At 49.5% G+C, this 26,730-nt stretch overlaps 1 protein-coding gene across 1 annotated transcript; it reads left to right on the top strand.

The window, feature by feature from the left end:
* The first annotated feature begins 146 nt into the window (after positions 1–146).
* LOC121274081 (sialic acid-binding Ig-like lectin 14) lies at positions 147–24,770 on the top strand. The gene is made up of 6 exons (XM_041181226.1): positions 147–206; positions 11,998–12,077; positions 17,210–17,587; positions 20,968–21,336; positions 22,064–22,360; positions 24,517–24,770. Exons 2-6 carry the CDS (start codon positions 12,005–12,007, stop codon positions 24,654–24,656), a joined length of 1,257 nt encoding a protein of 418 aa, XP_041037160.1. The 5' UTR covers positions 147–206; positions 11,998–12,004; the 3' UTR covers positions 24,657–24,770.
* The last annotated feature ends 1,960 nt before the right edge of the window (positions 24,771–26,730 follow it).

Genomic DNA, 26,730 nt, shown 5'->3' with positions numbered 1-26,730 from the left:
ACGTTTACCGTGTGATGATCTGTCAGCTCATATTTGGGCAGCTGTAGTCATGAAGCTTCTCCATTGGCTCCGTGGGATTAGACTCCTCCCCCTCACCTCAGAGGCTTAAACTCAGGCGACAGAGTTCCCAATACAGGTCTCTGGCCGTATAATCCAGGTTGACAATCCCTGGTAGCATTACTGAGGGATTGCTGCACTGTCAGGGGGTGAGTACCAAGGCAGTGCTGCACTGTTAGAGAATCAGTACTGAGGGAGTGCTGCACTGTCAGGGCATCATTAACAAGTGAGTGCTGCACTGTCAGAGTGTCAATACTGAGTGAGTGCTGTACTGTGTGGGGTCAGTATTGTGGGAGTGCTGAATTGTCGGAGAGTCAGTACTGAGGGAGTGCCGCACTGTCGGAGGGTCAGTATTGAGGGAATGCTGCACTGTCAGAAGGTCAGTAAAGTGGGAGTGATGCACTGTCGGAGAGTCAGTACTGAGGGAGTGCTGCACTGTCGGAGGGTCAGAATTGTGGGAGTGCTGCACTGTCTAAATGTCAGTAATGAGGGAGTGCTGCACTGTCAGAAGTTAAGTAATGTGGGAGTGCTGCACTGTCAGAGGGTCAGTAATGAGGGAGTGCTTAACTGTCAGAGGGTCAGTGCTGAGTGAGTTTCGCACAGTCGGAGGGTCAGTATTGAGGGTGTGCCGGACTGTGGGAGTGTTAGTACTGAGGTAGAGAGGAGTGTGAGGGGATATCCTTTCATGGCAAAGTTTAACTGGAAATTATTTAAACAGAGATTCTTGTACTGTGTGTTATTGCAAAAGAAAGGATTTGAGAAACTAAGTCTTGTTCCCGTCAGCCTAAAAATAATTTTCAACGATTTCAATGATTTAGCATTGAAACCTCCCTCTTTGGGCACCAGTCTTGATTGAAACAACTCGCACAGCACAGTGGGAGGGAGAGTACTGAGGGTGTGCTGCACTGTGGGAGGGTCAGTACTGAGGGAGTGCTGCACTGTGGGAGGGTGAGTACTGAGGGAGTGCTGCACTGTGGGAGGGAGAGTACTGAGGGAGTGCTGCACTGTGGGAGGGTGAGTACTGAGGGAGTGCTGCACTGTGGGAGGGTGAGTACTGAGGGAGTGCTGCACTGTGGGAGGGTGAGTACTGAGGGAGTGCTGCACTGTGGGAGGGTGAGTACTGAGGGAGTGCTGCACTGTGGGAGGGTCAGTACTGAGGGAGTGCTGCACTGTGGGAGGGTGAGTACTCAGGGAGTGCTGCACTGTGGGAGGGTGAGTACTGAGGGAGTGCTGCACTGTGCGAGGGTGAGTACTTTGGGAGTGCTGCACGGTGGGGTGGTGAGTACTGAGGGAGTGCTGCACTGTGAGAGGGTCAGTAATGTGGGAGTGCTGCACTGTCAGAGGGTCAGTACTGAGTGAGTTCCACACAGTTGGAGGGTCAGTATTGAAGGGGTGCCGGACTGTGGGAGGGTTTGTACTGAGGGAGTGCTGCACTGTGGGAGGGTGAGTACTGAGGGAGTGCTGCACTGTGGGAGGGTGAGTACTGAGGGAGTGCTGCACTGTGGGAGGGTCAGTACTGAGGGAGTGCTGCACTGTCAGAGGGTCAGTACTAGGGGAGTGCTGCACTGTGGGAGGGTGAGTATTGAGGGAGTGCTGCACTGTGGGAGGGTGAGTGCTGAGGGATTGTGGCACTCAGATGCTGAGTACTGTGTTTGTTCAGCACTTTTGGAGGGTCAGTGCTAAGGGAATGCTGCACTGTCAGAGGGTCAGTACTGTGGGAGTGCTACACTGTCGGAGGGTCAGTACTGTGGGAGCGCTGCACAGTCAGAGGGTCAGTACTGAGGGAGTGCTGCACTGTCAGAGGGTTAGTACTGTGGGAGCGCTGCACTGTCAGAGGGTGAGTACTGAGTGAATTCCGCATAGTCGAAGGGTCAGTATTGAGGGGGTACAGGACTGTGGGAGGGTTAGTACTGAGTTAGAGTGGAGTGTGAGGAGATATCCTTTCCCAGCAATGTTTAAATAGAATTTATTAAAACAGATTTCTTATACTGTGTGTTATTGCAAAAGAAAGGATTTGAGGAACTAAGTCTTGTTCCCCTCAGCCTAAAAATAATTTCCACCGATTTCAATGATTTAGCATTGAAACCTTCGTCTTTGGGCACCAGTCTTGATTGAAACAACTCGCACAGGACAGTGGGAGGGTGAGTACTGAGGGAGTGCTGCACTGTCGGATGGTCAGTACTGAGGGAGTGCTGCACTGTCAGATGGTCAGTACTGAGGGAGTGCTGCACTGTGGGAGGGTGAGTACTGAGGGAGTGCTGCACTGTGGGAGGGAGAGTACTGAGGGAGTGCTGCACTGTGGGAGGGTGAGTACTGAGGGAGTGCTGCACTGTGGGAGGGTGAGTACTGAGGGAGTGCTGCACTGTGGGAGGGTGAGTACTAAGGGAGTGCTGCACTGTGGGAGGGTCAGTACTCAGGGAGTGCTGCACTGTGGGAGGGTGAGTACTGAGGGTGTGCTGCACTGTGGGAGGGTGAGTACTGAGGGAGTGCTGCACTGTGGGAGGGTGAGTACTGAGGGAGTGCTGCACTGTCAGAGGGTGAGTACTCAGGGAGTGCTGCACTGTGGGAGGGTGAGTACTGAGGGAGTGCTGCACTGTGGGGGGGTGAGTACTCAGGGAGTGCTGCACTGTGGGAGGGAGAGTACTGAGGGAGTGCTGCACTGTGGGAGGGTGAGTACTGAGGGAGTGCTGCACTGTGGGAGGGTGAGTGCTGAGGGAGTGCTGCACTGTGGGAGGGTCAGTACTGAGGGAGTGCTGCACTGTGGGAGAGTGAGTACTGATGGAGTGCTGCACTGTGGGAGGGTGAGTACTGAGGGAGTGCTGCACTGTGGGAGGGTGAGTACTGAGGGAGTGCTGCACTGTGGGAGGGTGAGTTCTGAGGGAGTGCTGCACTGTGGGAGGGTGAGTACTGAGGGAGTGCTGCACAGTGGGAGGGTGAGTACTGAGGGAGTGCTGCACTGTGGGAGGGTGAGTACTGAGGGAGTGCTGCACTGTGGGAGGGTGAGTACTGAGGGAGTGCTGCACTGTGGGAGGGTGAGTACTGAGGGAGTGCTACACTGTGGGTGGGTCAGTACTGAGGGAGTGCTGCACTGTCAGAGGGTCAGTACTGAGGGAGTGCTGCACTGTGGGAGGGTGAGTACTGAGGGAGTGCTGCACTGTGGGAGGGTTAGTACTGAGGGAGTGCTGCACTGTGGGAGGGTGAGTACTGAGGGAGTGCTGCACTGTGGGAGGGTGAGTACTGAGGGAGTGCTGCACTGTGGGAGGGTGAGTACTGAGGGAGTGCTGCAGTGTGGGATGGTGAGTGCTGAGGGAGTGCTGCACTGTGGGAGGGTGAGTACTGAGGGATTGCTGCACTGTGGGAGGGTGAGTACTGAGGGAGTGCTGCACTGTGGGAGGGTGAGTACTGAGGGAGTGCTGCACTGTGGGAGGGTGAGTACTGAGGGAGTGCTGCACTGTGGGATGGTGAGTGCTGAGGGAGTGCTGCACTGTGGGAGGGTGAGTACTGAGGGAGTGCTGCACTGTGGGAGGGTGAGTGCTGAGGGAGTGCTGCACTGTGGGAGGGTGAGTGCTGAGGGAGTGCTGCACTGTGGGAGGGTGAGTGCTGAGGGAAGGCTGCACTGTGGGAGGGTGAGTACTGAGGGAGTGCTGCACTGTGGGAGGGTGAGTACTGAGGGAGTGCTGCACTGTGGGAGGGTGAGTACTGAGGGAGTGCTGCACTGTGGGAGGGTGAGTTCTGAGGGAGTGCTACACTGTGGGTGGGTCAGTACTGAGGGAGTGCTGCACTGTCAGAGGGTCAGTACTGAGGGAGTGCTGCACTGTGGGAGGGTGAGTACTGAGGGAGTGCTGCACTGTGGGAGGGTTAGTACTGAGGGAGTGCTGCACTGTGGGAGGGTGAGTACTGAGGGAGTGCTGCACTGTGGGAGGGTGAGTACTGAGGGAGTGCTGCACTGTGGGAGGGTGAGTACTGAGGGAGTGCTGCACTGTGGGATGGTGAGTGCTGAGGGAGTGCTGCACTGTGGGAGGGTGAGTACTGAGGGATTGCTGCACTGTGGGAGGGTGAGTACTGAGGGATTGCTGCACTGTGGGAGGGTGAGTACTGAGGGAGTGCTGCACTGTGGGAGGGTGAGTACTGAGGGAGTGCTGCACTGTGGGAGGGTGAGTACTGAGGGAGTGCTGCACTGTGGGATGGTGAGTGCTGAGGGAGTGCTGCACTGTGGGAGGGTGAGTACTGAGGGAGTGCTGCACTGTGGGAGGGTGAGTGCTGAGGGAGTGCTGCACTGTGGGAGGGTGAGTGCTGAGGGAGTGCTGCACTGTGGGAGGGTGAGTGCTGAGGGAAGGCTGCACTGTGGGAGGGTGAGTACTGAGGGAGTGCTGCACTGTGGGAGGGTGAGTACTGAGGGAGTGCTGCACTGTGGGAGGGTGAGTACTGAGGGAGTGCTGCACTGTGGGAGGGTCAGTACTGAGGGAGTGCTACACTGTCAGAGGGTCAGTACTAGGGGAGTGCTGCACTGTGGGAGGGTGAGTATTGAGGGAGTGCTGCACTGTGGGAGGGTGAGTGCTGAGGGATTGTGGCACTTTGAGATGCTGAGTACTGTGTTTGTTCGACACTTTTGGAGGGCCAGTGCTAAGGGAATGCTGCACTGTCAGAGGGTCAGTACTGTGGGAGTGCTACACTGTCGGACGGTTAGTACTGTGGGAGCGCTGCACTGTCAGAGGGTGAGTACTGAGGGAGTGCTGCACTGTCAGAGGGTTAGTACTGTGGGAGCGCTGCACTGTCAGAGGGTGAGTACTGAGTGAATTCCGCATAGTCGGAGGGTCAGTATTGAGGGGGTACAGGACTGTATGAGGGTTAGTACTGAGTTAGAGTGGAGTGTGAGGAGATATCCTTTCCTAGCAATGTTTAAATAGAATTTATTAAAACAGATTTCTTATACTGTGTGTTATTGCAAAAGAAAGGATTTGAGGAACTAAGTCTTGTTCCCCTCAGCCTAAAAATAATTTCCACCGATTTCAATGATTTAGCATTGAAACCTTCGTCTTTGGGCACCAGTCTTGATTGAAACAACTCGCACAGCACAGTGGGAGGGTGAGTACTGAGGGAGTGCTGCACTGTCGGATGGTCAGTACTGAGGGAGTGCTGCACTGTCAGATGGTCAGTACTGAGGGAGTGCTGCACTGTGGGAGGGTGAGTACTGAGGGAGTGCTGCACTGTGGGAGGGAGAGTACTGAGGGAGTGCTGCACTGTGGGAGGGTGAGTACTGAGGGAGTGCTGCACTGTGGGAGGGTGAGTACTGAGGGAGTGCTGCACTGTGGGAGGGTGAGTACTGAGGGAGTGCTGCACAGTGGGAGGGTCAGTACTCAGGGAGTGCTGCACTGTGGGAGGGTGAGTACTGAGGGTGTGCTGCACTGTGGGAGGGTGAGTACTGAGGGAGTGCTGCACTGTGGGAGGGTGAGTACTGAGGGAGTGCTGCACTGTCAGAGGGTGAGTACTCAGGGAGTGCTGCACTGTGGGAGGGTGAGTACTGAGGGAGTGCTGCACTGTGGGGGGGGTGAGTACTCAGGGAGTGCTGCACTGTGGGAGGGAGAGTACTGAGGGAGTGCTGCACTGTGGGAGGGTGAGTACTGAGGGAGTGCTGCACTGTGGGAGGGTGAGTGCTGAGGGAGTGCTGCACTGTGGGAGGGTCAGTACTGAGGGAGTGCTGCACTGTGGGAGAGTGAGTACTGATGGAGTGCTGCACTGTGGGAGGGTGAGTACTGAGGGAGTGCTGCACTGTGGGAGGGTGAGTACTGAGGGAGTGCTGCACTGTGGGAGGGTGAGTACTGAGGGAGTGCTGCACTGTGGGAGGGTGAGTACTGAGGGAGTGCTACACTGTGGGTGGGTCAGTACTGAGGGAGTGCTGCACTGTCAGAGGGTCAGTACTGAGGGAGTGCTGCACTGTGGGAGGGTGAGTACTGAGGGAGTGCTGCACTGTGGGAGGGTTAGTACTGAGGGAGTGCTGCACTGTGGGAGGGTGAGTACTGAGGGAGTGCTGCACTGTGGGAGGGTGAGTACTGAGGGAGTGCTGCACTGTGGGAGGGTGAGTACTGAGGGAGTGCTGCACTGTGGGATGGTGAGTGCTGAGGGAGTGCTGCACTGTGGGAGGGTGAGTACTGAGGGATTGCTGCACTGTGGGAGGGTGAGTACTGAGGGAGTGCTGCACTGTGGGAGGGTGAGTACTGAGGGAGTGCTGCACTGTGGGAGGGTGAGTACTGAGGGAGTGCTGCACTGTGGGATGGTGAGTGCTGAGGGAGTGCTGCACTGTGGGAGGGTGAGTACTGAGGGAGTGCTGCACTGTGGGAGGGTGAGTGCTGAGGGAGTGCTGCACTGTGGGAGGGTGAGTGCTGAGGGAGTGCTGCACTGTGGGAGGGTGAGTGCTGAGGGAAGGCTGCACTGTGGGAGGGTGAGTACTGAGGGAGTGCTGCACTGTGGGAGGGTGAGTACTGAGGGAGTGCTGCACTGTGGGAGGGTGAGTACTGAGGGAGTGCTGCACTGTGGGAGGGTGAGTACTGAGGGAGTGCTACACTGTGGGTGGGTCAGTACTGAGGGAGTGCTGCACTGTCAGAGGGTCAGTACTGAGGGAGTGCTGCACTGTGGGAGGGTGAGTACTGAGGGAGTGCTGCACTGTGGGAGGGTTAGTACTGAGGGAGTGCTGCACTGTGGGAGGGTGAGTACTGAGGGAGTGCTGCACTGTGGGAGGGTGAGTACTGAGGGAGTGCTGCACTGTGGGAGGGTGAGTACTGAGTGAGTGCTGCACTGTGGGATGGTGAGTGCTGAGGGAGTGCTGCACTGTGGGAGGGTGAGTACTGAGGGATTGCTGCACTGTGGGAGGGTGAGTACTGAGGGAGTGCTGCACTGTGGGAGGGTGAGTACTGAGGGAGTGCTGCACTGTGGGAGGGTGAGTACTGAGGGAGTGCTGCACTGTGGGATGGTGAGTGCTGAGGGAGTGCTGCACTGTGGGAGGGTGAGTACTGAGGGAGTGCTGCACTGTGGGAGGGTGAGTGCTGAGGGAGTGCTGCACTGTGGGAGGGTGAGTGCTGAGGGAGTGCTGCACTGTGGGAGGGTGAGTGCTGAGGGAAGGCTGCACTGTGGGAGGGTGAGTACTGAGGGAGTGCTGCACTGTGGGAGGGTGAGTACTGAGGGAGTGCTGCACTGTGGGAGGGTGAGTACTGATGGAGTGCTGCACTGTCAGAGAGTCAGTACTGAGGTAGTGCTGCTCTGTTCGAGGCTCTGTACTGAGGGAGATCTGAAAGGGGGTGTTGTAGGGATGGTGGAGGTTTCAGTGAAATGGAGGTTTTAGGGGCATGAGTCAGTTACAGAGAGAGTGGGTTTGTAGGGATGGGAGGAGTTTACAGTGAAAGGGAGGGTTGTAGGGACTGGTGAATGAAACATCGGCATGCCTGCTTCTTAATGTACGGAGAGAAACCTGGAACGAGAGATTCTCCTTCTTCTCCTCAGCAAGCTGAAACTTTTCCTTATACCTGGTGCTCCCTAGTCCTGCTGTGTGGACACATCATAACCACGGCATTGTCTGGCTGTGTGCAGCCAACATGGTCGAATAGGAATCAACAGAAATGTGACGTTGCTAAACTCTGTTCTCTGATTGGAATGTGCTTTCTGAATGCTGCACCTTTTTCATGCTGCGATAGATTGTAAGAAGCATTTGGGTTATGAATAAAATTACATTGATTAACACAAATGATTAAAATGCTCAGCCTGTTCTGTAGATATTTATAGATTAAAATTCTTATTTTGCAGCCAAATTCTTGGCTCAAAGACATAGCTTCATGTTGTCACCTTTTCTCCATCATATGAGTTCCTGTGCCCATCTTTATAATAGAAATTTCCAATGTAAACATGTCACATTGTAGTTTCACACTCCTGCCAGTGGTGGTGCTATTCCAAAGCTGTCTTGCTGCACAGACACAGCGAGAAATATTCTCGATGTGTACATGATGTTGTTGTTACACAGACATCAGGCGGAACCTTGGGCAGTGCCTAGAATGCACTTAAGACAGTGCAGACCACGCTCAGAACTGACAGTGCAGCGTTTCCTCAATCCTGACCCTCCGTCAGTGCAGCGCTCCCTCATTACTGTCCCTCTGACAGTGCTGCACTACCTCATTATTGACCCTTTTCAAGTGCAGCACCCCGTCAGCATTGACCTTCTGACAGTGCAGCACTCCCTCATGGCTGACAATCTGACAGTGCAGCACTCCTTCAGTGCTGACCCTCCGACACTGTATTCCTCCCTCACTACTGACCCTCTGACAGTTCAGCACTCCCTCGGTACAGACCCTCTGACAGTGCAGCACTCCCTCAGTACTCACCCTCCCACAGTGTAGCACTCCCTCAGTACTGACCCTCTGACAGTGCAGCACTCCCTCAGTACTCTCCCTCCCACAGTGCAGCACTCCCTCAGTACGGACCCTCTGACAGTGCAGCACTCCCTCAGTACTCACCCTCCCACAGTGCAGCACTCCCTCAGCACTCACCCTCCCACAGTGCAGCACTCCCTCATTACTGACCTTCCCACAGTGCAGCACTCCCTCAGTACTCACCCTCCCACATTGCAGCACTCCCTCAGCACTCACCCTCCCACAGTGCAGCACTCCCTCAGCACCCACCCTCCCACAGTGCAGCACTCCCTCAGTACTCACCCTCCCACAGTGCAGCACTCCCTCAGTACTCACCCTCCCACAGTGCAGCACTCCCTCAGTACTCACCCTCCCACAGTGCAGCACTCCCTCAGTACTCACCCTCCCACAGTGCTGTGTGAGTTGTTTCAATCAAGACTGGTGCACAAAGAGGAAGGTTTCAATGCTAAATCATTGAAATCGGTGAAAATTATTTTTAGGCTGAGGGAAACAAGACTTAGTTCCTCAAATCCTTTCTTTTGCATTACACACAGTACAATAATTCTGTTTAAATAAATTCTATTTAATAATTGCCAAGAAAGGATATATCCTCACACTCCGCTCTACCTCAGTACCAACCCTACCACAGTCCGGCACCTCCTCAATATTGACCTTCCAACTGTGCGGAACTCACTCAGTACAGACCCGCCAACAGTTCAGCACTCCATGACTACTGACCCTCCGACAGTGCAGCACACCCTCATTACTGACCCTCTGATGGTTCAGCACTCCCACATTACTGACCCTCTGACAGTGCAGCACTCCTTCAGTACTGACCCTCTAATAGTGCAGCACTCCCTCACTCCTGACCCTCCGACAGTGCAGCACTCCCTCAGTACTGACCCTCTAATAGTGCAGCACTCCCTCAGTACTGACCCTCTGACAGTGCAGCACTCCCTCAGTACTGACCCTCTGACAGTGCTGCACTACCTCATTATTGACCCTTTTCAAGTGCAGCACCCCGTCAGCATTGACCTTCTGACAGTGCAGCACTCCCTCATGGCTGACAATCTGACAGTGCAGCACTCCTTCAGTGCTGACCCTCCGACACTGTATTCCTCCCTCACTACTGACCCTCTGACAGTTCAGCACTCCCTCGGTACAGACCCTCTGACAGTGCAGCACTCCCTCAGTACTCACCCTCCCACAGTGTAGCACTCCCTCAGTACTGACCCTCTGACAGTGCAGCACTCCCTCAGTACTCTCCCTCCCACAGTGCAGCACTCCCTCAGTACGGACCCTCTGACAGTGCAGCACTCCCTCAGTACTCACCCTCCCACAGTGCAGCACTCCCTCAGCACTCACCCTCCCACAGTGCAGCACTCCCTCATTACTGACCTTCCCACAGTGCAGCACTCCCTCAGTACTCACCCTCCCACATTGCAGCACTCCCTCAGCACTCACCCTCCCACAGTGCAGCACTCCCTCAGCACCCACCCTCCCACAGTGCAGCACTCCCTCAGTACTCACCCTCCCACAGTGCAGCACTCCCTCAGTACTCACCCTCCCACAGTGCAGCACTCCCTCAGTACTCACCCTCCCACAGTGCAGCACTCCCTCAGTACTCACCCTCCCACAGTGCTGTGTGAGTTGTTTCAATCAAGACTGGTGCACAAAGAGGAAGGTTTCAATGCTAAATCATTGAAATCGGTGAAAATTATTTTTAGGCTGAGGGAAACAAGACTTAGTTCCTCAAATCCTTTCTTTTGCATTACACACAGTACAATAATTCTGTTTAAATAAATTCTATTTAATAATTGCCAAGAAAGGATATATCCTCACACTCCGCTCTACCTCAGTACCAACCCTACCACAGTCCGGCACCTCCTCAATATTGACCTTCCAACTGTGCGGAACTCACTCAGTACAGACCCGCCAACAGTTCAGCACTCCATGACTACTGACCCTCCGACAGTGCAGCACACCCTCATTACTGACCCTCTGATGGTTCAGCACTCCCACATTACTGACCCTCTGACAGTGCAGCACTCCTTCAGTACTGACCCTCTAATAGTGCAGCACTCCCTCACTCCTGACCCTCCGACAGTGCAGCACTCCCTCAGTACTGACCCTCTAATAGTGCAGCACTCCCTCAGTACTGACCCTCTGACAGTGCAGCACTCCCTCATAGATAAAAACAAAAAAACTGCGGATGCTGGAAATCCAAAACAAAAACAGAATTACCTGGAAAAACTCAGCAGGTCTGGCTGCATCAGCGGAGAGAAAAGAGTTGACGTTTCGAGTCCTCATGACCCTTTGACAGAACTTGAGTTCGAGTCCAAGAAAGAGTTGAAATATAAGCTGGTTTAAGGTGTGAGGGGGGGAGGGGGAGAGAGAGAGAGAGAGAAGTGGAAGGGGGTGGGGGTTGGGGGTGGGGGGGTGGTGTGGTTGTACAACCACGCCACCCCCCTCCACTTCTCTCTCTCACTCTCTCTCTCTCCCTCCCCCCCTCACACCTTAAACCAGCTTATATTTCAACTCTTTCTTGGACTCGAACTCAAGTTCTGTCGAAGGGTCATGAGGACTCGAAACGTCAACTCATTTCTTCTCCGCCGATGCTGCCAGACCTGCTGAGTTTTTCCAGGTAATTCTGTTTTTGTTCAGCACTCCCTCAGAACTGACCCTCTGACAGTGCAGCACTCCCTCAGTACTGACCCTCTGACAGTGCAGCACTCCCTCAGTACTGACCCCCTGACAGTGCAGCACTCCCTCAGTAATGAAACCAGGGATTGTCGACATGGACCATACAGCCAGAGACCTGTATTGGGAACTCTATCGCCTGATTTTCAGCCTCTGAGTTAAGGGGGAGGAGACTAATCAGACGGAGCTAATGGAGAAGCTTCATGACTACAGCTGCCCAAATATGAGCTGATGGATCATCACCCGGTAAACGTTTTGCTGAGAGCCTAAAACATTCTCGATCTTCTCACTGATTACCCACTTCCTCATTTTGACTCACAGCGACACATCAATCCTTTCTCATTAAATACACAGAGGGAGCAGCACAGGAAGAGTTCATTCAGCCCAAGCAGAGCGTGTGGGCAGTTCCTCCCCAGGCGAGCAGTCGGACAGGTCCTGGGTAAGTAACGGAACGATTGGAATTCACTTCCACGACCAACACTGTCCTTTGTTGATGTTGTGACTTTATAAAGACAGATTCCAATGATTGATGCCTTTGAAAGTTTTCTACTGATTATTGAGATCTGGGTGTGAGGCTCAAGTCTGTTGTACAGAACATCTTTCTAGCTCAAGGGATGAGGGAAGTGCAGAGACTTGAGCTTTGGTACATCCTGAGGTGGTGCAAGGTGCTATAGAAATGCAAACCCTACATAGTTTTTCTTTCTTAAAACATTGTAACTCTCTGCAGAGCACCTATCATCCCACAGAGAATTGTTATTCTGTGAAGACATTGTCTAAAAGCAGTTCTGATTTCTCGAGAGCTGTCGAACAAGAGGTGAGGACTCATTAACTCTTTTCTCTTTCACAGCTTGAGAATGAGAAGTGGATGGAATATCTGGGAGAGGACAATGATCGGGAAATCTTACTTCCTCCTGTCACTTCTCCAAGGTAATATCATCGTCAGCTCGGACAGATTGATGGTGAATAGTCTTTGTAAAAGAACATTCTTATTGAGCAGTGATTGGGAGCCGATTCAGCAGTGAGCCAGTGTACAAACTCACACCAAGTCCCATTCACCCATCACCCCTGTGCTCACTGATATACACTGACTCCCTGTCTGACAGCAGAATTGTAGGAGAGCAGAGACCTCAGAAGGTTGTAGGAGCCGGAGGAGGTTACAGAGATAGGGAGGGGGGAGGGTTGATGATGGGGTAAGAAATCAGTGATGAGAATTTGAAATTTGAGTCATTGCTGGACTGGGAGCCAAGGTAGGTCAGCGAGTGAAGGGGAGCGATCGGCTGAATAGAGTAGCAGGGATAAAAACTGGGGGATGACGTCTATCCCGATGTTAGGACTCGGATAACAATGCCCTGAAATTTTGTGTCTTTTGCTGATTTTAGTCAGAATTTCTCATGAAGACAACATAGCAGCTCCTAGAATAGACAGGCTGTTCAGTGTCACACTTCCTGTCCATTCTCACCATGCTAGAAACTTCGATAAGGGAGAAAGATAACTGATAGAGGCAAAGCAGTCTGTGTGTAAAACTGTCAAATATTCTGAGTTATCATGATTGTCTCTGATCTGCTGCAGAGTTTATATTTCACAGAATCTTAGCACTTTGCAGCTCAGAGAGAGACCATTGACTCACTGCCTGAAAGGGCAGTGGAAGCAGATTCAACAGAACTTTCAGAAGGGGAACTGGATAAATACTTGAAGGGGACATTTTGCTGGGCTGTGGAGGAGAGAGCAGAGGTGAGAGTGGGACTTATTGGACAGATCTTTCAAAGTCCCAGCACAGGCTCGATGGGCCAAATGGCTTCCTTCTGTTCCGGATCATTCTACAATCTGATAAATTAAGCCCCACATCAATAACTCTTAAGGCTCCCGCCGCAGGGATGGATCTTTGAGAAGGAAAGGGAACAAAAGGTTTCTGGTATCATTTTCATATTTCTTGACAATGACATAAGTGTATAGATCTGTTGAATATTTAAATCTCTAAAGCATAGAGGTAATCTGCTGTTACGCCCAGATCTTGTGGTGTTAACCCTGTCTGGATGTGTCTTTAATTGCTCACATTGATCTGTGGGATTGTCATTCTTGGATGTTGTCCCTGGTTTAATTTGCATTTTGCCCTTGATGCAATTGGGGAGGCTTTAAACTAACATGGCAGGGGATGGGATCCTGAGAGGAGGTTCAGCAGAGGGAGATGCACAGCCAAAATTAGAAGAGAGAGCAAGTGAACCTGGAAGGCAGAGAAATTATTGGCCAGTTAAGGCACAAGATAGCGTGGCAGAGTTGGATTGTATTTATTTTAATATTAGGAGTCTGACAGACTTGCATTCTCCTGCAGGTGTAATGTTGCAGCTCCTTGAAACTACCAATATTGTTGATACTTTCTGCATATTTCAATGTTATGTCATGAACTGAGGTGATGGGGTAGTTTCTGATATTGGGACAGACCTATATCCATTGCCTTTCAGCCCGACCGGACAATCCCGGCAGTGGGTGGGGCCAGAACATCCCACCCCTATGGGACATTTTCAGTTTATTTGATGTGCCAGAGAGATCATTAAAGACAACAATCCACAATTTATTGGCAAGCCACGACAGGATATGTGTGAGAGGTGGAATATCGATCACCGCTCCTCGTCTCGCCGTGCACATCATCGCCTTTTCCTGGTTTGTCAGTCACCACATGTATATGTTCCTGATGGGATAGCGGATAGTCATTCTTATTGCTTGAATTTTCCCCACTGTGTAGGTTCTGTTTGGATCAGCGCACGGCTCTTTGTAGCTGCATCAGCCTTTGCTCTAGTGCCCTGCCGCTGTCAATGGCCCTTTCTGCCACAAGCCTTGCAGGATTGGTGGAAAGCTGGGCATTTCCTTGGTGCCTGCAGAAGGCTACACCTTCCACACGTCTCACTAGATTTGGATGTTCTAGTGAGTGTGTCAACAATTGATGTTGTACTGAGGACCTGTAAGCTTCGTTGACCAGCGAGGATCACTTCGTATTTATGTCCATCCTTGAGTAGCTCTTCAATGCCAAAGGTGTTGGTCTTATCTAGCAGATCTTTCTGGAATGTTTCCATGGGAGTGGATGCAATCACCAACTCAACAACTCTGTCTGCAAACTCTGTGGTTGAAATCACAGTGCGTACCCTTTTCTCTACATCGGCTGATGAAGTGGTCTATGGATTGTGTAGGCTGATGAAATGACATGAACTTTAATTGATGAATATGGATTTTAACCTGATTCTGAAGCTGTCTTCCACTGTCATCCGTATCTTTTGGGGATCCTTTCGCTCTTCTGCTTTTAATCCTGATGTGTTCAGCCTGTGTAGACCTTCATTCCCAATCGCGAGGTGAATTCTTATGGCTTGTTCGTCTGGGTCAGTCACACCTGAATCAGGAAATCAGAGCTCTGCATGCTGTTTAAACATTCTGAATTCAGATAGTCGGTCAGCTACATCCCAGTTCAAACTGGTGAATTTAGTGGACATTCTGACAATATTCCTTTGATCTTCCTTCTCCTACAGGACCTGGGATGAGTGTCGCTTTAGCCCCTTTCGTGTGCTTTTCCGAAGCCCCGCCCACGAAGATGGGTTGTGGTAGGAACACACCACGGAGTAATGGAGTCTTTGTTTTTTATTCAATTTGCTGTTCAGCAATCTCGAAGCCGCCCGTTATAATCACTAACTTCTCTGGCCTGATTTTTATAATGGTTTTTGTGTGTTTGACTCTCCCTCACTCACTATCAATCCAGCCCACACCCTGGTCACTCGCCTTCCCTGACTGAGCTAACCCGCTGCTGATCCTGGTGATACATGCTGTCCCACTCACTGACCGTGTACTGTAATCTCACCACGAGGGATCCGCCTGCTCCCCAGCTCTTTACTTGAGCTCTTTCCCATCACTGTGTCTTCAAAGGTTTCCTGAGCAGTCAGTACACTGCGATTTCAACCCTCTCTGATGCTGTGTCTCTGTTGTGGTCTGACCAAAGCTTCGAGGGTCATCTCATGTCATGTAGCTCGATCTAAGGCTGTTCACCACGTCATACCTGTACTGAATCTTGCTGCCAGAATGTTTGGCCACCGCTGATCACCATGTTGTGTTTTTATAATGATATAAAGGCACCAGCCACTGATACGGAATTGGGTAAATACATTGTGGGTTTATTTATTTAGAATAGGGACATGAGAACAGATATATAAGGATAGAAAGCTGGGAGACACCTGCAGCCAAACTGTGTGTGCTGTGTTCTGCTCACAGGCCAAAGTGAAACTTGGACTGGATGGTGTTATCATCCCAGCTGATGTTACTACTGGACAAGTCAGATCCCAGGGTGGAGCTCAGCTTGATAGGTCCTAACTTTTATTTTTTATTTAGGAATGTGGAGTGCGGCTACTGAACAGAGTCACAGGAGTCATCTGATGAACTTCTAACAAAAGAATAAAACATTTATTAAACTAGGAAAGACAAACTATATGACATTACTCCTTCACCCAGACCTATACATTTACAGATTCATAAGTAGAACGCAAGTTACAATAACTATCTTATATTCTCATGTTCACACTAAGTACACAGCCGATGTAAACCAATAGATGACCTGTGGTTAGTGACACCACATTCTAAAAGCAATTGACAGAAGCCACTTGGAACAAATGCTGTGGCTCCCTCCTCATCTGACCCCAGAGAGTCTCCTTCCCATGTTGCTGCCCCCTGGATCGCCACGTGCATTCAGCCTTCCTTCCACGCCCTGTCTCTCCAATGCTCAGCCGTGTCAATGGCACACCAGGATTCACATGGCCGTAGTAATGAGTCACCAACCTGTGGTGTCTCCTAGGATCTTCTGGCTTCTCGCAAGCCTATTTTGCTTTAGGCCTGTGTCCTGCTGCTTTCTTCCTTTATGCTTGAAGCCTTCTTCTGCTCCTCACTCTTAACTTCACTTAACAGGGCCTTTTCCAGATTTGACCAGAAGGTCTTCTTGGGCCCTTTCTCCTGTTCCACTCGATGGTTTTGGCTTCTTCTTTACTTTGGGACTGACTATCTGTCCCGCTCCTTTGCTGCTTCTCCTGGCAACTCCTTTCAACAGAACTGAAAGTACTTTTCTGTTTTTCTCTGTCTCTGTGGGTCATTCCCTCTGTATCACTGTTGCTAGGCAACAGAACAGTTTCTTCTACCTTCTGTTTGATTTGACTTTCTTTCAAGAATCATAAAAACTCATTAGATCGGTGACTTCATTTAAAGTGAAACCAAAACTCAAGTACCCCCTTTTCTAAACAACCAAATACAGAAATACAAACTAAACTTGAACTTACGGATATACCTTATGCCTAACGCAAACAAATACACATAGAAATTCCTTAAGCCAACCCCAGTTCCTAAAAATCACATGACACACTTCCCCTCGAGTGATGTCATGCTGCCATCCCTGAAAGGCATATTACAACAGTGTTATCACTTGGCAGGTGATGTGTGCCAGGCAGACCAAGTCCACAAGAGAAACTTGGTCACACGATCATAATGATTTTTGATTTTTTTATTTATTATGAGATGTGTGCACTGAATTCAGAAGCCACAAGTCCACCAACACCTTTAGAGATTTAAAAAAATAAATTAAAATATTTGCCATCAAAATAAAAGATTTCAAGCACATACATAATACTACAATGACTGTTATAATAACTCCTAAAATTCCTAATTAACCTGAGTCCCAGTTACACTCCCTTTAAGGCAACAGACCAAAAATAGATGTTAGATTTAGAATAAACTTAGCAAGTTAACCCAATGCCCTGAACAGTGGAATTCCAAATGGAATTTCCTCAACTTCAGTTCTGTTGGATAGCAGGTTTGTGCACAAACAGGGTCCAGAGGAACATGAACCAGTGTAGAATGACCTTGTCAACTCCTGTGTCCAGGATTCTCTTCCATCCATTGTGAAACCTTGGGAAGATCATTGTGCGTCCTGTAGATGGTCCGCACTGCAGCCACTGTGCCCCAGTGATGGAGGGAGTGGATATCGAGTCTAGTGAATCAACAAAACATCCAAAGTTAAATATTGATATTTCTCTCCCCAGTTGGACTGTCACAAGAGTGGAAAGGTGACACTCCACGAGAGGTGACAGCGCAGGAAGGTTCGTGTGTACAGATTCCATGTAATTACAGTTATCCAGCACGTTTAGTAGGGAGAGCACGTGTCGGAATCTGGTACCTGGAATGGTACACATGGAATATATGGTCAAGATGGAACATAGCCTTTCACTCTAAGGATCACAATCACGAGTTACCACGGTTCCACAATCGGACCCGGCTGTCTGGAGACCTAAAAGATGGCGACTGTTCCCTGATTATAAACAACATCAGACAGGAAGATGCAGGATATTATTTTTTCAGAATAGAATTTGACAATGGTCCGAGCCATAACTATTGCCCTGTAACCCAGCTTCACGTTTCTGGTAAGTGCTGTGTTATAATTACTCAACAATTCACATTCAACACTCAATGGGAAATAATAGTGTTTGATTTGCTTGTTTTTTGGCCGTGTTAACCTGCGTCACTATTTTTAATGATTTGTCTATTTCTGCTCCCAGATCCATGAGCTTATTGTGTGTGATTGAATCCACATCATAGCTGTAACGTAAACCGAGCTGAGGGTTGATGACACCTCCCCCCTGAGTGAAGTGTCTCCTCCCCACTACACCTTCCACCCCTCACACTGTCCGTGTAAACCCCTGTCCCATCTCCAGCCTCTCTTTCCCCTCCAAAGTCCTTGAACGTGTTTCCATCTCCCGAATCCGTTCCCATCTTTCCCGGAACTCCATGTTTGAATCCCTCCAATCAGGTTCCCGCCCCAGCCACTGTGCTGAAACAGCTCTTATCAAGGTCACAAATGGCATCCTGTGTGACTGTGACAAAGGTAAACTTTCCCTCCTCCTCCTTCTCGATCTGTCTGCAGCCTTTGACACGCTCGACCACACCATCCTCCTCCAACACCTCTCCACTGTCATCCAGCTGGGTGGGACTGCTCTCCCCTGGCTCCATTCTTATCCATCTCATCGTAGCCAGAGAATCACTTGCAATGGCTTTGCAGCATCATCTGAACAGTGTTAGTTTTCACCTGTCCACTGAGGATCCCCAGCTCTACCTCACCACCACCTCTCTCGACTCCTCCACTGCTGCTAAATTATCAGGCTGCTTATCCGACATCCAGTACTGGATGGGCAGAAATTTCCACCAATTAAATATTGGAAAGACTGAAGCCATTGTCTTCATTCCCCACTCCAAACTCTGTTCCCTCGCTACCAACTCCATTCCTCTCCCTGGCAGCTCTCTGAGATTGAAGCCAATCTGTTCACAGCTTTGTTGTCCCATTTGATCCTGAGATGAGCTTCCGGCCTCATATCTGCGCCCTCACTAACACCGTCTATTTCCACCTCCGTAACATCGCACGACTTCACCCTGTCTCAGCTCATCTGCTGCTGAAACCCTCATCCACGCCTTCATTACCTCCAGACTCGACTGTTCCAACACACGCTCTACACTCCATAAACTTGAGGCCATCCAAAACTGCTGACCACGTCCTTACTCACACCAAGTCCCCTTCCCTTATCACCCGCTCTGCTCGATTACCGAGACTGGCTCCTGGTCAAGCAAAGTCTCAATGTCACAATTTTCATTTTGTTTCCTCACTATCCCTGTAATCTCCTCTTCCTCCTCCAGTACCTACAACCCTCCCTATCTCTGTAACCTCTTCAAGCCTCTACCGCTTCCCTACATCTGTAAATTCATCCTGCCCAACAAACCTACCAATCTCTGCAACCGCCTCCAGCCACTACAAACCTCCCTATTTCTGTAACTTCCTCCTTCCCCTAAAAGCTTCCCTATCTCTGTAGCCTGTTCCAGTCCCGACAACTTTCCCTGCCTCTGTAACCTGCCCCAGTCACTACAACCCTCCCTACCTCTGCAAACTCCTCCAGACCCTACACTGTCCCAATCTCTCTTAACTTTTCCAGCCCCTACAACCCTCCCTATGTCTGTAACTCCTCCAATCGCTACAACCCTCCTTATCTCTGTAACCTCCTCCAGCCCCTCCAACCCTCTGAGGTCTCTGCGCTCCTCCAATTCCAGCCTCTTGACCATCCCCCGATCCCATCACTCCAACATCGGCAGCCATGCCTTCAGATGCCTGGGGCCCGAGCTCTGTAATACCCTCCCTCAACCCCTCTCCATCCCTCTCTCTCACTCTCTCTATCTCTCTCTCTCTCTGTCATTATCCATTTCATCCACCTTTTAAGATTCTCCATAACACCGACCTCTTCTGGTCAGCGGCCGCTAATATCTCCACATGTGTCTGGGTGACATACTTTGTTTTATGACGCTCCTGTGTAGCACCTTGGGGTGATTTGTCATGTTAAAGTTGTTGTGTAAATATAAGTTGTTGCCCTTTGACCCTCGACCCCAGCTCGAGTCTTACTTTTGAGGGAATGTACAACCTCCTTAGATTTCTGACCAAAATGTAATTTGATTATTTTTACTGAGAGAATGCCAAGCCCCGATACCGAGCGAGAGCCTCCTCATTTGTTGAGTTTAAGGTGATGAGTCAGCCCCTTAGTCCGTAGAGGGGACTCTCCTCGGTAATGTGCAGCCTTGTTTGTGTCTCTCCACAAGCGCATGAGGGGTTTGTACAGAGGCTGCAGCGCTGGAGGGGGTCTGCACAGGGGTCCTGGCCTGTCCTGAGCTGGTTTTAGCAAGGACCACTCTGGCCTTGGCAGCTGAAAGCCAGCCATTGGACAGACAGGGCCTGTCACAAGGAGCCTGTTAGTCACTCCCCACCGTGTCTCCTGTGCTCGGATCCAGACCATGTTGGCTGGTGGATCTGGCTCAGGAAGGGTCCTCCCCATGGGACCCCCAGATGGAAGGTGGGTCGAGCGGGTCATTCACTTGCATGTTTATTCTGCAGCTTTAATATTTTAAGAAGGTAAGAATGTAGGAACATAAGAAATAGGGACAGGAGCAGGCCATTCGGCCCCTCGAGCCTGCTCTCGCTGATCTGGTTGTGGCCTTAACTCCATTTTCCTGCCTGTCTCCCAAACCCTTGACTCCCTTGTCGATCAAAAACCTGCCTCACTCAGCCTTGAGTCTATTCAATGGCCCAGCCTCCACTGCTCTCTGGGGAAGAGAATTCCACAGGGTAGCACCCCTCTGAGAGAGGAAATTCCTCCTCATCTCAGTCTTAAATGGGAGAGCCCTCATTCCCAAACTGTGCTCCCTGGTTCTAGATTCCCCCACGAGGGGGAAACATCCTCCCAGCATCCACCCTGTCAAGCCCCCTCGGAATCGGATATGTTTCAATAAGGTCACCCCTCATTCTTCTAAACTCCAATGGATACAGGCCCAACCTGCTCAACATTTCCTCACAGGACAAACCCTTTAATCCCAGGAATCAGCCCAGTGAAGCTTCTCTGAACTGCCTGTACACAATGATCCTGTTACAATCTCACCAACACCCTGTGCAGCTGTTGCAAGACTTCCCTCCTTTTATACTCCATCCCTTTGCAATAAAGGCCAACATTCCACTTGCCTTCCTCATTCCGTGGTGTTCCTGAATGCTGACTTTCTGTGATTCATGTACAAGGACACCCAGATCCCTCTGTACTGCATTCTGCATCCTCTCTCCATTTAAATAATATCCTGTTTTTCTAATCTTCCTGCCAACATAATTTGTTGCCATTCTCCTCAATATTGATCATCCCCCCAATTCAGCCTCATCTGTAAATTTTGAGTCTAGTGGATCCACAAACCATCCAGAGTTAAATATTGATATTTCTCTCCCCAGCTGAACCCTCACAAGAGTGGAAAGGTGACACTCCACGAGAGGTGACAGCGCAGGAAGGTTCCTGTGTACAGATTCCATGTCATTACAGTTACCCATCGTGTCTGGAAAACCAACCGCGAGGTGGACTCTGGTTTAATAATGAGGAACAGATTCCCTCGGCTCCCATAGCCTTTCACTCCAAGGATCACAGTCACGAGTTACCACGGTTCCACCATCGGACCCGGCTGTCTGGAGACCTGAAAGATGGCGACTGTTCCCTGATTATAAACAACATCACACGGGAAGATGCAAGACCTTATTTTTTCAGAATAGAATTTGACAATGGTCCGAGCCATAACTATTACCCTGTAACCCAGCTTCACGTTTCTGGTAAGTGCTGTGTTATAATTGCTCAACAATTCACATTCAACACTCAATGGGAAATAACACAAACTGTGACGTTTACATATTAACACAAAACACAGCTTATTATAACACACTGTCTGATTCTCAATAACCTGGTGATAGCTTCCAGTTCAGTCCTAAAGCAACCTCTAATGCTCACTTTAATATCAATGATTACATTTATTGACTGTGTCTATCAATGTTATCAGGTTATCCACTCCCATCAATCTTTCTAATCCTGTCTTGAAGTCTGACATATCGACAGAAGAAAGATTCACATTTCTGTAGCACCTTTCACCACCTCAGCACGGACCAAATCACTTCACAGCCAATGAGCTGATTCCTGAATTGTAATTACTGTTGTAATGTGGGAAACACAGCAGCCAATTTGTGCACAGCAAGCTCCCACCAATTGCAAAGTAAAAATTGGCCCAGATCCTGAGTGAATGATGGGGTAGTGCATTCCAAACTCTGGTCTGCTCCTCCACCCTCACCCATTATTATCAGTTCAAGTTTCTCGGAGTGAACGTGTATTAAGCTGAGAGACAGAAACACCAAAGTCTCAAAGCAGGAAATTCTCTCCTGATCATTGTAAACTCTCAGTTCTGATATCATCCTTGTAAAAGTGCTTTCTTTTGTGGGACTGTGGTTTCTATTTGAACTGATGCTTCATGTTATATTTCTCTAAAAGGATCCATTCTCTGTCTGTTAGATTTCACAGATAAACCCACGATATTCCCTGCTGAAATTATTGCAGGAAAGCGTGTGGATGTAAGCTGCACCTTCAACACAACGTGCAATGGAACAGCAGCACCTGTCTTAACCTGGGACACTCCCACTGACGTACCTGGATCAGTCTCAAACACTGTAACTCAGCATGGTGTCACTCTGACCTATACTTCTGTTCTGACCCTGATCCCATCACTCAAACACCACGGACACAATCTCAGCTGCAGAGTGAGATATCCATCTGTTTCTTCGGAGCGGTCCCTCGTACTAACTGTGCAAGGTAAGTTGTGATATGCTTCATTCTACATCAGCACTCCCTCAGCGCTGACCCTCTGACAGTGCAGCCTGTTCTCAGTGTCCACATTCTCAGGCCTCTCATTGAGCTTCACAGTCGATAGAAGTTAATTGATCTTTATTTGATTGTTGCTGAATGAAGCGACAAGCTGTCTAAACTTTACATCTCACACACATTATTTTCCATGGCAACACCTCCTCCAATCAGAGACCACTTGCCCATCAATCAGCACTCTCTTCCCATTAAGTATAAATTGTTGTATACTTTCTGTTGGTAAACGTGCAATCTTTCTTGTTGAGTCCTGCCCTGACATCTGAATACCACAATGAACAGAACAGGTTCCAACAATGAGCTGTGGTTGGTGATTCCTCACATTACATCCAGGGACACTGGAGACTATCAGTGTGTGGCAGAGAATGAACATGGAGCAGTGGAGGGTTTCATAACCATCACTGTGGAACGTGAGTGTACACAGACTTCAACATCTCTCTCAGATTCAAACACGACACAAACACACACAAGTATACAGACCTAAATAGACACCTGCAGACGCACAATCCCTTGTGTATGAGCACACACAAAGACACAAACAAACACACTAACACAATACTCCCCAGAGGGTTACCTGACCTCCCTCAGTGCTGCACCAGAGAGTTGACCTGGATTCTGGGATTTCTGTTCCCTTTCATGTTTATCGAAGAATATGGAAATTACAAAGTTTATTACAGACACTCAGATGCACAGAGATACTCACAGATACTCTCTGCCTCTCCAACTCTCTCTCCTCCTTTAAGAAGCTTCCTGAAACCTGAACCTTTGACCAGTCACCTGTCCCAACTCCTTTTACGTGATTTTGTGTGAAATTTTGTTTGAGCATCTGAGAGTAAGAGAGAGGTGGAGAGGTTTAGGAAGGGAATTCCTGTTGTTGAGAAGCTTACATCATGTTCTCACTTTTCCAGTGCCCGTTTTTCACATGATGTCCAATGTCCTTGTTCATAATAGGGATTGCCTATGTAAACATCACGCTGTAGTTACACTCTGCCACCAGTGGTGGCACGTTGCACTTAACCCTTGCTTTTCTCAGCTTTTCAAGCAATTTCACTTCCCAGTTTGCTCCACAAGCTCTCAGTTTGTTAGAATTATATTATTTCTCAAACAGTAGATTTGATGTCATTTTATTGAAAACTTCCTCTGCGCCTCCCTGAAGGTTTTACACTCTCTGGGAAGCAGGAATAGGCTGGATATTGGGGAGTTCATCTTTTCCCAGAGAGTAGGGATCCTCGGGAATGTGCTGTCAGTGGGTGTGGTAGTTGTTGTTTCTCTGTTGCCTTCAAGAGGGATCTGGAGTGTTTACTGACTGGGGGAGAGATCATGGAAGCGGAGAATGATACAGCACAGGAGGAGGCCATTCAGCCCATTGTGCCTGTGCCAGGCCTTTCAATGATCTATCCAATCTGATCCACTAACCACCATTCCACTTTGCCCCATCTTCCTCCTTCAAGTGTTTATCCAATTTCACTTTTGAAAGTTCCTATTGAATCAGTTTCCACCGCCCTTTCAGGCAGCACCTTCCAGATCACAACAACTCGCTCTGTCAAAACAAATTCTCCTCATCTCCCCCTCCGGTTCGTCAATCTGTGTACCTCTGGTTACCGACATCCTGCCCCTTAAATACATCGATACTGTTCACCTCAAGCAATCCCTGTGGGAGCGAGTTCCACATTCTCCCCTCACTCTGGGTAAAGATTGGAACTGTTTATTAAGCGGGGCGTGTAAGTCCGTGGGGGAGTCCATCTCGATCCTGCCTGATTCGCACACGCGTCCGAGATGGATTTACACCCTGCACTAAACGTTTCCAGAATTTTCTACAGCACAATCCTCTACACAGCGATGGAGAGAAACATTGGACAGGGAGTCAAACAGCACAATGATCCATTCTCACCAATGTTCCACGCTAAGGGGAAAGTTCAGATTGTCCACTCTTAGAGTGTTTACAATGAAAACATTCATTCCACATTGAATCCCAGTGGATGGGTCAATATTACAGCAAATGTTGCAGTGATATGAAGCTTGATTGTTCAGCCAGAGTGAGAGATTGAAAGCGGAGAGTCAGTGATGATTTCTTTCTGTGTGTTCTCTAGACAGTGGAGGAGAGATTCTGCACGTGATCCTGATCCTGGGAATACGAGCTGTGATATTCCTTGTGGCTGTGGTTATCACTATCGCTGGAGTCTGTGTCTGGGAGGGACAAACAGGGAAAGGAAGTCGACAGACTGTTTAAAGCTTTGTGCAGCAACAATCTCATCATGGAAAAGAAGGACGACATTTGGCCCATTGAGTCTATGCTGTCTCTCTGTAAAGCAATCCAGTCAGTCCCATTCCCCCACTCTATCCCCGTATCCCTTCAAGTTTATTTCCGCTCAAGTGTCCATCCAATCTCCTTTTGAAATCATTCATCGTCTCCGCTTCCACCATCCTCGTAGGCAGCGAGTTCCAGTTCATTACCACTCACTGTGTAAAAAAGTTCCTCCTCACATACCCCCTCTGCCCAAAACCTTCAATCTGTGTCCCCCAGTCCTTGTACCATCAGCTAATGGCAACAGCTTCTCTTTGTCTACCTTATCTAAACCCATGATCATCTTGTACACCTCGATCAGATCCCCCCTCAATCTCCTTTTCTCCAAGGAGAACAACCCCAGCTTCTCCAACCCAACCTTGTAGCTAAAATCCCTCATCCCTGGACCCATTCTGCTCAATCTCCTCCCCACCCTCTCAAGGACCCTCACTTCCTTCCCAAAGTGAGGTGACCAGAACTGGACACAATACTCTAGTTGTGACCTAACCAGAGCTTTATAAATGTTCAGCATAACCTCCCTGTGTTTGTACTCAGTCCCTCGATTTATGAAAAGCTTATTCTTTCCATCAGCACAAACAGCAATTTCCAAGCGGACTCCCATCAGCAGACAGAGTGCAATGAAACATCGGCATGCCTGCTTCTTAATGTACGGAGAGAAAACTGGAACGAGAGATTCTCCTTCTTCTCCTCAGCAAGCTGAAACTTTTCCTTATACCTGGTTCTCCCCAGTCCTGCTGTGTGGACACATCATAACCACGGCATTGTCTGGCTGTATGCAGCCAACATGGTCGAATAGGAATGAACAGAAATGTGACGTTGCTAAACTCTGTTCTCTGATTGGAATGTGCTTTCTTAATGCTGCACCTTTTTCATGCTGCGATAGATTGTAAGAAGCATTTGGGTTATGAATAAAATTACATTGATTAACACAAGTGATTAAAATGTTCAGGCTGTTCTGTAGATATTTATAGATTAAAATTCTTATTTTGCTCCCAAATTCTTGGCTCAAAGACATTACTTCATGTTGTCACGTTTTCCAATCAGATGAATTCCTGTGCCCATCTTTATAATGGAAATTTTCAATGTAAACATGTCACATTGTAGCTGCATACACTTGCCAGTGGGTGGTGCGATATGAAGGCTGCCTTGCTGCTCAGAAAGAGAGAGAAATATTCCTGTTGAATGCATGAACTTCATGTGTGCATAAAACACAGGCATCAGATGCAATTTTGTGCTATTTGTGCAATGTATTTTAGACAGTGCAGCACTCCCTCTGTTTAGACCCTCCAACAGTGCAGCACTCCCTCAGTTCAGAACCTCCAACAGTGCAGCAATCCCTCAGTACTGACCGGCCAACAGTGCAGCACTCCCTCAGTGCCAACACTCTGACAGTGCAGCACTCCCTCAGTGCTGACCCTCCAACAGAGCAGCACTCCCTCGCTGCTTATCCTCCAACAGTGCAGCACACCCTCAATACTGACCCTCCGACAGTGTAGCACTCCCTCGCTGCTTATCCACCAACAGTGCAGCCCACCCTCAATACTGACCATCCGACAATGCAGCACTCCCTCAGAACTGACCATCCGACAGTGTAGCACTCCCTCGCTGCTTATCCACCAACAGGGCAGCACACCCTCAAAACTAACCCTCCGACAGTGTAGCACTCCCTCAATACTGACCCTCCGACAGTGCTGCACTCCCTCAGTACTGAACTTCCCACATTGCAGCACTCCCTAAGTACTTGCCAACCGACAGTTCAGCACTCCCTCAGTACTGACCCTCTGACAGTGCAGCACTCCCTCAGCACTGACCCTCTGACAGTTCATCACTTGCTCAGTATTTATCCTCCGACAGCAGATTTAAATATAAACCCTCAGAGCCATGGTAGAAATTTGAAGTTAACAAACAGCAAACAACAGAAGAGAAACATCACAGAGTCATGATGAATTGGCCAACAGTTTGATTCTGTTGTAACGCATTGTGGAATTACGCACTCATT

This window comes from Carcharodon carcharias (assembly GCF_017639515.1).
Source record: "Carcharodon carcharias isolate sCarCar2 chromosome 29 unlocalized genomic scaffold, sCarCar2.pri SUPER_29_unloc_29, whole genome shotgun sequence".
Taxonomy (NCBI): Eukaryota; Metazoa; Chordata; class Chondrichthyes; order Lamniformes; family Lamnidae; genus Carcharodon; species Carcharodon carcharias.
The sequence above is the reverse complement of the archived record's forward strand: the minus strand, read 5'-3'. Positions and strand labels throughout refer to the sequence as shown.